This window comes from Diceros bicornis, chromosome 5 (genome assembly GCF_020826845.1).
Source record: "Diceros bicornis minor isolate mBicDic1 chromosome 5, mDicBic1.mat.cur, whole genome shotgun sequence".
Classification (NCBI taxonomy): Eukaryota; Metazoa; Chordata; class Mammalia; order Perissodactyla; family Rhinocerotidae; genus Diceros; species Diceros bicornis.
In genome coordinates, this window is record NC_080744.1 from 24,864,204 (window position 1) to 24,874,319 (window position 10,116).

The 10,116-nt window shown below is 58.1% G+C and overlaps 1 protein-coding gene across 2 annotated transcripts; it reads right to left on the reverse strand.

The window, feature by feature from the left end:
- Positions 1 to 400: 400 nt before the first annotated feature.
- MMP14 (matrix metallopeptidase 14) lies at positions 401 to 9,674 on the reverse strand. 2 transcript variants are annotated; one of them, XM_058540956.1, is made up of 10 exons: positions 9,305 to 9,674; positions 5,479 to 5,627; positions 5,092 to 5,214; positions 4,408 to 4,715; positions 3,733 to 3,894; positions 3,273 to 3,433; positions 2,957 to 3,095; positions 2,675 to 2,825; positions 2,083 to 2,198; positions 401 to 1,710 (listed from the first exon to the last, which is right to left on the reverse strand). In XM_058540956.1, exons 1-10 carry the CDS (start codon positions 9,407 to 9,409, stop codon positions 1,376 to 1,378), a joined length of 1,749 nt encoding a protein of 582 aa, XP_058396939.1. In that variant the 5' UTR covers positions 9,410 to 9,674; the 3' UTR covers positions 401 to 1,375. The 2 variants fall into 2 exon arrangements, with proteins under 2 accessions (XP_058396939.1, XP_058396938.1); XM_058540955.1 differs by having other exon boundaries at positions 3,273 to 3,429; positions 3,729 to 3,894.
- Positions 9,675 to 10,116: the final 442 nt, after the last annotated feature.

The window sequence follows — 10,116 nt, forward strand, 5'->3', positions numbered from 1 at the left end:
TCCCCAGTACCATGACCACCTTCAGTGGCCGAAGGAGACTTCAAATAGGTGGGCTGGGTGGGGCGAGGTGGCACAGGACACCGGTAGGATGGGCTGAGGGGTGGGGGCATCAGGAAATGAGGGGCTAACCTGACCGAGAAACACCCAGGCAGCTGGCCCCCTCACTGAGGCGGGCCACCTGAGTGCTGCTGGCCGCTGGGAGCCTCCTCGGCTCCCTCACTAGCTGGCCACTGTCATTAAGGGCCCGAGTCACCAGTTCCAGGATGGTTGCTATCTCTGCTCTTGTCTCTGGGCTCCCCACCCTTCCCCTTCATGCCTAGTTGGAGGAAGGGCAAAGAGGTGCAGCTGTGCCTTTCTCAGGCCCTTCCTGAGGGGTCCAATAAAAGTCACCCCCCCGCCCCCCCAGGTACCACAGCCCACCCTGTGTCGTCCCTGCTGGCCTGCCTGCCTGGCCCCCAGCTGTCCACTCCTACTGTACCTCCTTTGTTTACCTTTTGGTCCTGTCCTGTCCCCTCTGACCGCTCTGCCCCTGGGTCCCTGCCCCAGCTGCCTGCATTTGAGCAAGGTTCTTTGTGGCCTTCAAGCTCACTCCCAGGGCTCGGAACTGATTCTCTCTTTTTGGTCTCACCCCACCCCGGTAGCTGCACCCCTGGTCTCAGCTCTTCCAACCTCAACATCCCCATCCAAGGCTAACATTTGGGACGGTGGGGCTGTCAAGGGTTTCTCCAGCCCCAGTTTAGTCCTTAATGGCTCAGACTCCTTCTGTGGAAGGTCTCGGGGGCAGGTGGGACAGAGGCAGATCTTTGTGCAGAGGGCTGACCCTCTCTGAGCTTTCCTCCCAAGGTCTTGGGTGGCTGTGCAGCCCCCACCCCCTCACACTCTCTCAGGGTCTCCCCCCACAACAAGATTAGATTTCTTTTAGCCAGAAAGAGTGGTGGAGGCTGCCAATTGAGTACACCTGGGGGCTTGCCTGAGCCTCCTGAGGTCAGAGTTCAGAGGTTAAAGGTATGTCACGGAATGGAAAAGGAGCAGATGACCCCATTTGACCTTTACCAGCGAGGTCTGAGGGTCCTGCCTTCAAGTGCAGAGCCAAGACATTCAGATGGGGCTGGACACACACCAAGCTAAAGGGGCCCCTGAGGGGCAGGGGCTGGAAGGGGCAGCCCCTGCTCAGCCCCCAGGGGACCCTTCTAGGGACGAAGCAACGGCACGGTTGAGGGTGGGAGAGGCCAGTCACAGGACAGAGAAGAAGGAAGGCAGGGGCGAAGGGGAAGGGGCTTGGGACGGGTGGGAGCAGCCCACCCACCACCACCTGCTGCCACTGGCCTTCAGAGGCAAAGTCCTTGTGGTAGGAGTGGGCGGGCGGCGGTGGGGGTCAGACCTTGTCCAGCAGAGAACGCTGGCAATAGAGCAGTCGCTTGGGGGTCCCATGACGTCTGAAGAAGAAGACCGCGAGGCCCACTGCCAGCACCAGGAGCAGCAACAGCACAGGCAGCACCACGGCGGCTGCGCTCACTGCCCCACTGCCCTCCTCGTCCACCTCGATGATGATCACCTCCGTCTCCTCCTCAGTCCCCTCATCCGGCCGGCCCCCTGACGACGGGCAGCCCATCCAGTCCCGCAGGGCTGACTTGGGGTAGCCCGGTTCTACCTTCAGCTTCTGGTTGTTGAATTTCCAATATTTGTTCCCCTTGTAGAAGTAAGTGAAGACTGCAGAGGTCAGCAAGAGGGTGGCAAGGAAGACGAGAGGTGGGGCAGCGTCCAGGAGAAGACCCAAAGAGGGGAGGAGAGCAGAAGGACAATCTCAGTGTGTGAGCCAGTTGAGTTAATCTCTTAACCTTGCTAAGCCTCAGTTTCTCAGCTATAAAACGGGATAATTCTAGTACCAGGTTGAAAGAGTGGTGGGGACTAAGGGGTCTGATGTGTGGAGAGTACTGAGCCCAGTGCCTGGCATATGGCAAGAACCCCACTGTTATTATCACCACCGTTATTTTCCACCTGATACTCCCCATCTTTCCTCCTGTTCTTTCTTAACTCCTGTTCCCAGCCTCCCTTCACGGACACCTCCTTTGCCCCTCTCACCTTCATCGCTGCCCATGAATGACCCTCTGGGAGACTCAGGGATTCCTTCCCAGACCTTGATGTTTTTGGGGTACTCGCTGTCCACTGCCCTGAGCTCCTCGTTGAAACGGTAGTACCTGGGGGAGAGGAGGGGAAGGGAAGGGGTTAGACACTGGGTGTGTCCTCAGAGGATAGCGGGACCCAGGACTGATTTCACCAGTGAGCAAAGGGTGGCTGTGGACAGGGCGGGGGACGGGGGTTTGGAGTAATGAGGGCCTGCAGCTGAAAACGGCGGAAGGTGGGGGTGGGAGGGAGGGCCCAGGCTGCAAGGAGCCTCCAGCAGCCCTTAATGACAGTGCCTGGCTGCTGGGGTGGAGGCACGGTGCTGGGGGCAGGAGGCGTCAAATGACCAGGTCTGAAATGGTGACCCGGTCACATCCCACTCACTCAGCACCCAATGGAGGCTGCCTGTTGCTAGGCAACAGCAGAAGCTCAGCTAGCTCCTTCTCCAGGGAAACATCCCAGGAGTAAAGTGGCTCTTCCTCCAGAATTGAAGGAATCTGGTGGTGGTGTCTGAGGAGGCAGCCCTGGGGTCAAGGGGTTGAAGTCATACTTGTTTCCCCGGAAGAAGTAGGTCTTTCCATTGGGCATCCAGAAAAGAGCAGCATCAATCTTGTCAGTAGGCAGTCCTCGGCCCAGCTCCTTGATGTGCTTAGGGTAGCCAGGTTCCAGGGAAGCTTCATCAAACACCCAGTGCTTATCTCCTGGGGAGGAGAGAGAAGGGCAGGATCTGGGTTCCACTTGTGCTCTGTGGTCTTTGAAGGAGTCAAGTGGAATCTGCCCTTCCAGGGAGACCCTCCTCACACCCAAAGACTAAGGCAGAATGCCTGCTTACCTTTGAAGAAGACAAATTTGCCATCCTTCCTCTCATAGGCAGTGTTGATGGACGCAGGCAGGCCTCGCCAGAATTGGCCAATGGGCATTGGGTATCCATCCATCACTTGGTTATTCCTCACCCGCCAGAACCAGCGCTCCTGGAAGGCAGTCGAGGCAGGAAGAGTACATTATATCTTGTAACGTAGTCATCTGGCTCTGTCCTCGAAGCTCCCTCACTGCCTCAATTTTAGTTTTGAGTCCTGTTGCTGTTTCTACTCAGCCTCCCAGTCATAGAGCCCTTTTCTCCCCCAAACCAGCCCACTTCTTCCTCTCACCTTGAAGACAAACATCTCCCCTCGGAGCACGGCCACGGTGTCAAAGTTCCCGTCACAGATGTTGGGCCCGTAGGTGGGGTTTTTGGGCTTATCAGGGACAGAGGGCCTGGAGGTGGTCCTGGGTTGAGGGGGCATCTTGGTTGGGGACCCTGACTCACTCCCTGGGGCAGAGAACACAAGGGGCACTTCAGACTTGGTGGCAGAGGGAGAGGAAAGGACAGACACAGAGGGGCAGACAACACCCTTGGAAAGGTGTGGATGGACCTTTGGGGGAGGCTGTGCAGTCAGCTGGGAAGGACAGAAAAGGTGGGATCAAGTGGGAGTGGATGGAGGCAGGGTCAGGAGGGGGATGTGGCGAGACTATAGGGCATGGAGGAGGGGAAGAAATGCACAGGCCAGAGAGACCAGGAGAGGACAAGGAGCAGAGAGAAAGGAGCAGACGTGGACATAGATTACTTGCCATAAAGTTGCTGGATGCCACGGCGGTCATCATCAGGCAGCACGAAGTTCTCTGTGTCCATCCACTGGTAAAAGGGCGCCATGATGGCAGAGGGATCATTGGAATGCTCGAGGCCCAGGGCATGGCCCAGCTCATGCACAGCCACCAGAAAGATGTCATTCCCTGGAGAGATGGAGATGGTTATGATGGCGCCTGGGTCCCGTCCCTCAGACTTCCAGCTTCCCCATCAGAGGCTTCAGTTTCACACCCACACCTGCCTGCCATATTTTCCACCCAAAAGGCCACAAAACCAGTCAGCAACCTCTTCTGGGCAGAGGTGAGAGTGCTCTGGGGCCAGATCCCAACCCCAAGAAGACTTGTGTTAAGGAAAGCTGAGGCCCTATCTAGGCCTGTTTCTCCCAGGAGCTAGACATGACATTTGCCTAGAAAAGTGGGTGATGTGGATGCTTTGAAGTCTTTGCCTGAGAAGTCAATTATTGGGTGAGACAAGGAACCATATATAAGTAGCTCAAAGCAGGATTCCTGCTTTTGTTAGAAGTCAGACAAGGAGATCTTTGTGGTCCCTTATAGCCCTGACATTTTGGGGTTTGAGGTTTTGGGAGGAGGCAGGAGAACCCTTGTACAAATGATCGTTGACTCTCCCAGGAATAAGAGTCCCAGGGCTACCTCGCTCACCATTCAGGTCCTCATTCCGGACAGTCCAAGGCTCAGCAGAGTCAAAGTGGGTGTCCCCTCCAATGTTGGGGCCTGGGAAGTAGGCGTGCGCGAGGAAGCCGCCCTCGCCATCAAAGGGTGTGCTGTCACCATGGAAACCCTCAGCGAAGAAGATCATGATGTCAGCCTGCTTCTCATGGCCCTCGCGGATGTAGGCATAGGGTACCTCTCGGAAGCGCAGCGGTGTGGCACTCTCCCACACGCGGAATGCCTTGCGGATGGCCTCGAATGTGGCATACTCACCCACCTTGGGGGTGTAATTCTGGATGCTGAGGTCCAGAGATGTGGGGAGAGGATGGGAGTGTGTTAGGATAACAAGGGGCAAAATTCTCCTTCCCTGCACTCTCCCCAGTCTGACTGAACCGCCCAGCCACCTTTGCCTGACCCAGCTCTTCCTGCTGCCTCGTGATGCCTCTGCCCCAAGAACTGAGGGTTTAGGGGAGCCTCAGGCTGTGGCTTCCTGCCCTGGGGCGTACCCCTGGCAGGCTGCACCTCTCCAGGATTACAGCCATTTTCCTCCCTGCTCCCAAGGACGCATTCCAGGAACAGAGGCGAGTAGGGCAGGAGGCCTCTGAATCTCTGTAAGCACAGCTGATAGGGAAGGGTAACATGATGTGACAGAGGCCACTTGCCTACTGGACTCACCAGAAAGTGATCTCATTGTGCTGCCATTTGAGGCCCTGGATGGCATATCGCTTCCTTCGAACATTGGCCTTGATCTCAGCCCCAAATTTGTCTGGAACACCACAGCGGGGGCGCCTCATGGCCCTGGGGTGGGTTGGGGGGTGAAAATTGTAGTCAGGATAGTGAGAAAGAGAAAGGTCTTCAGAGGAGAGAGGGAATGTCTGGCCCCAGGGTCAGTATGGGGAAGGGCCAAGGTTATGAGGTCAGAGTGAACAGGAAAGGGTCAGGACCAGTGTGTGGGGATGAGGTATGGGGGCAGGAGTCAGGCATTCAGGTAGCAGCCTCTCTGGCGCTCAGGGTTACATCAGTGAGTGCTGGGCAGAATTCCTGCCAGGGTCTAGCACTTACTTCATGGTGTCTGCATCAGCCTTGCCCGTTACTCGCAGACCATAGAACCTCTGCATGGCAGCGATGGCAGCTGAGAGTGACTGAGGCGAGCGCTGTGTGTGGGTACGCAGGTCCCCAGGGGGCAGGTAGCCATACTGCTGCAGCCAGGCCTGTAGGGAAAGGGATGTGGCTTAGAGCATCCCCACGTGGCCCAGGGGGAGCCTCTGCCTCCTCCACGGTGCCTGGCAGGCACCCTTGGCTTGGGAGGAAAGAGCAATGAGCTCCCCGCCTGGCTCTGGCAGTGGGTCTGGAGGAACTCCCAGGCTGGACCCGAACTCTGGCCAGGCCCCAGTATGGCTTGTCCTCTTGGGGCTGTGAACTCAAACAGGGGTGGGGAGCTAGGGCTGAGGCTGGCTGCTGATGGGGGAAGCTGGGGCCTTTGGAGATGGTGGGGGGTGTGATCCAGCCACAGAGCCAGGATCCTGCCCCTCTCCCCATCCAAGCAGCATCTGACTTAGGGCTTGGGATCTAAAGGCCCATTTAAGGTTCTCAGTAGAGGGAATGGGAGATGGGAGTGGTGGTGGAGACTTGGTGACTGTATTTTATTTCAGGTATGTTATGAATTGTTCATAATATAAAGGCTGGTATATTGCCTTAAAGTTAGTTTGTATTTGATTGAAAGGTATACACACTGCAAAGCCCTGTCGAGGAAAAAGTCACCCTTTATTGTAAGAACAATGGAGTATTTTCCTAAAGCTTGAAAAGTAAAATGAGCCAAGCTATATATGGAATATGAAAATGCTTGGACTCCTCTATGGAGAGAATGACCCGGACAGCTCTGGTCCCTGCTCCAGCTTTGCCTTAAGGAGTCCAGAGCGGGGCTGCAGGTCGCTAGGGATGGAAGCTTGGAGTGCAGAGGGCCCCAGCAGAGAAGGCTGCTGTTGGGTACTGCGCCCCTACCCCAGGTCATTAGGATGGATCTCCATGTGGCCCTTCACCTCTAGGCCCTGGTGTGGAGCAGCGCTCTTGCACTGGGGCTGGGGGTGATTCAGGAGCAGCTGACTGGGGACCTGAGCCTGCAGGGGCAAGAATTGCAACATGGTTCTGGGAAGTGATCCCCCAAGGCTGACGGAATTAGGGCCCAAGATGTAAACAAGCCAGCCTTTCGTCAGCCAATAGGCCTGGCCAGAACAACCCTAGCACCACCCGGCTCTGAAGGCCCCTCCTCAGGGATAGAGGAGAGAGCTCAGTTTAACCTCTGGTATACTAGAGGGGAGCAGAGCAGCAGGGTGCTCCTGGCCTGGGCTGCTCTCTCTGGGAGCTGTAGGCTTGCCCTGACCTGCGCTGGCTGATGCCACAGCCAGTGCCCGCGGGAGGCCTGCTGTGGCCTGTGCCCAAGCATGCAGGAAACTCCCTTTGCCCCTAGCCTCACCTGTAGGGTAGACACACTCCAGGCTTATAACCCCTGGTAGGGGTTCAGCTTTGGGGAAGATGAAGCGGCCTACTGCTGGAGCTAGAAGTCAGGAGGACTGAGGTCAGGCCCTCTCAACCCTCAGGGAGCAAAGCTAAGGAGAATTCTCCTAGGGCAGGATGGCAGAAGGGAGGGTGGCAGACAGGTGGGGAGAATCCACATCCAGGAGCTCTGGGATAAATCCCTCTCCCTGATGAGTCTTTCAAGAAGATAGGCAGGTCTAAATATTCACACCTACAACCTCTGCTCCACACCCAATAGAGAAAAGTGGAGACTTAGTCAAGAAAGGGACTTCCGTGGAGTCAAGAGAGCCACAAGGCCTGGGAAGGAAGTGCCCTTGTCCTTCTCCTCCTCCCAGGCCTAGGCTTTCTTCCCTCACAGAGGCAGGCTCTGAGCAAGGCAAGAACCACAGAGAAGACTATGAGGTCGGAACCACGGAAGAGAGGACTCTTGTGTCTGCGGCTGGGTGGCGGAAGGGCCAAGTGCCAGACAGGCCAAGGGGACTGACCAGAGGGCTGTCCTGGAGCTGGTGCAGGACTGTGGAGGCCTGCTGGGAGGGACCCAGCTGCCTGAGGCCTGGGCCACTCCAGCTCTCCCTCCAGATTGGCCTGGAGAGGGAGCAACTATCTTGGGTCAAAGAGCTCAGTCTGCTGGCTTTGTCTTGAAAACTGAGTGGTGTAAGGTATTCCCCTAGGGGAAAGTCAAGGGAACCCTTCCCACCTCTGGCCTAGGAGTCCTGGAGAGAGTCGGGGGATCTCTGGCTCTCCAGCAGGCCCTGGATCAGAGCCTCTGGGCCTGCTCCTCCCTCCTTCTGCCTCCTACCCCTCCATGGCCCAGAAGCAAATGGTGGTTCTGGCACTGGGACTACCCATGACCCACTTAAAACAGAGCCAGGGCTGCCGCCCCTCCCCTAGGGGGCCTAGTGGGACAGGGGAGGGAAGGATGGCAGGGCAGGCAAAGTTGGCAGTGGGCAGCCCCCCAGATGCCCGGGCTCCTTTTGTTAGGAGCTCTCCTTTCAGGCCTCAGATGAAGACTCCAGGCCTGGAAAGAGGATGCCTCCTCCTCCTGGACCTTGTCAGGCTTAGCCCCAGGGCAGATTTTCACTCTCCCTGGTCATCCCCATTCCAAAGGCCACGCTTCTCCTTTCAGCCTCAGATCCCTTCAGGACAGAGAGAGTGTGTTCTTTCTGGAGATGTTTCCTCTGGGGGTGGGACCAGGGCCAGGACCAGGACGGAGGAAGCCAAGTCCAGATCCCCTCCCCCTTCTCCTCGGGCCCTTCCCGGCCCCTCCCGACCGCACCCAGGCCCTTGCCGGGCTGAGTGGGTTGGGATGGCCCAAAATAAGAAGTTGATCAAATCCGTCTCCCACCTTCACCCCAAAATAAAAGAGAGAGAGAGAAGAAAAACCTCTTTAGACAACTCCCACGCGGCTTCCTCCCGGCCCGGTGGGCCAGCGTCGAGGAATGGGTGGGGGGAGAGCTGGAGGCAGTGGAGACACGGCCAGGCCCTATCCCCACGACTCCCAGTGGGTCACCCCCAGTCTCCCTGCAATTAACATGGTAAAACAATTAACCAAAACAACAAAAAGGGCCTAAAGGCGCCGACAGGGGGGTGGGGCAGGGTGAGGACGAGGAGGCCCGGCCGAGCCCCCGCTCACAAGGAGAGCTTTGTGTACTGCACCGCGGCCAGGGCGGCAGCGCCGCGACCCTCGATGCCAGGGCCCCGGGCCGGGACACGGAGGGCTCCTCTCGCGGAGGCGGGGTCGCATGGGGGCCGGGGCAGCTCCGCCGTCCACCCCGACCCCGCCTGGCTGCGGCTGCGTCCGCGGGGGCCCGCACCGGGGAGAAGAGGGCAGCGGCGCCCCAGCGTAGGGGGCCTGGAGCGGGCGCCGTCCCACAGCCCTCCCCGGGCGCCCGAGCGCCGGCGTGCGCGGGCGGAGAGCGCTGGAGAGCTGGAAAGTTGGGGAAACAACAAACTCGCACATGACAAGGAACTGGGACAGCGCGGGGTGTGAGCGGAGTCCAAATATTTATCAGGCTCCCGACCGGTTCCCGAGCTGAGCTCAGAGCCCAGGGGAATTGGGAAGGCTGGGAGGGGGCCCTAACTGTAAAGTTCTTCCTTTAGGAAGGAAACTTTAGGAATGGGAAAGAAAGTTGGCGGCGGGTGGGGGGGTTGGTTGGAGGAGGCAAACGTTGGATCGACTCTCGAAGTTTGGAGATGAGGGAGGAAAGGAAAGGGAGGGGGATCCTGCAGGCCGGAGCAGCCGAGACTCCGAGAGCCCACCTCTCCGTCCGAATGGGGGCTGTCCCCTTGGGGACCCCCGGGCTCGCCTGCGCGGCGGGCGCGGCTCCGGGCAGGACCGGGGGTGCTCACTTACTTCGGGGCTGAAGTTGCTCTGGGCCGAGCTGAGGGAGGCGAGCGCGGTGGCGAGCGTGAACAGGGGGAGCAGCAGACTGCAGGCGGGTCGTGGCGCGGGAGACATGGTCCGCGACCGTCCGGGCAGCCGGGCCGTGTGGGCTCCGCGGCGGGGCCCTGGGGTCGCGCCGCCACTCCCTCGGGGCGCCTTTGTCTTCGGTAGGCACTGAATTTGGATTCCTAGAGCGCTGTCCGCTTGGAGATGAGGGGATTGTTCTTGAAAGCGCCTGTTCGCTCGTCCCCTCTTTTCCGTTTTTTGATCTTTCTTCTGCTTAGTCGGCGAACTGGATCGCGAGCCCTCTCTCGCTCTCCTTTGGTCCCTCCCTTCTCCCACAGCCTCTCCTCCGCCCCCGCCCCAATGCCCTCCTTTCCCGGTGCGGACGTGGTTGTTTCAGCCTGAATCCAATTACAGCCAAGAGCCGGGTAAAAAAACCCCTAAGTTGTCTTTCTGTGGTGCAGGCTGCCATCTGCAGGGGTTGAGGCCACAGCCAAGAGCGGGGGGCTCTCGGGGGAACCAGGGGATGGGATGTGGGAGACTTTCTCCCCCTAAGCATATTTTGGGTGGCTTGATTCCTCTGATATTCAGCGTTTGTCTCACCTCAGAGTGGGAAGTACTGGGAGGCTCAGTGGTTGGGGTGAACAAGGAGTTGAGTTTGGGATGGTAGTGATGAGTCTTCTATGTTCATGAGACTTGGGTTGGTGGGGGGGTGCCTGCTGGTACTTGTGGCTCAACCAAATTGAAACTTTTGTCCCTTATTCTTGACAACCACCTCT

Bases quoted from the DNA above. Each gene is read 5' to 3' on its own strand.
- MMP14 (XM_058540956.1), bottom strand. From the start codon at position 9,409: ATGTCTCCCGCGCCACGACCCGCCTGCAGTCTGCTGCTCCCCCTGTTC. The intron at 4,716-5,091 runs GTGAGTCCAGTA...TCTGGACCTCAG, and splicing joins CACAATGAGATCACTTTCTG to CATCCAGAATTACACCCCCA. The intron at 1,711-2,082 runs GTGAGAGGGGCA...TGACCTCTGCAG, and splicing joins ATTCATGGGCAGCGATGAAG to TCTTCACTTACTTCTACAAG.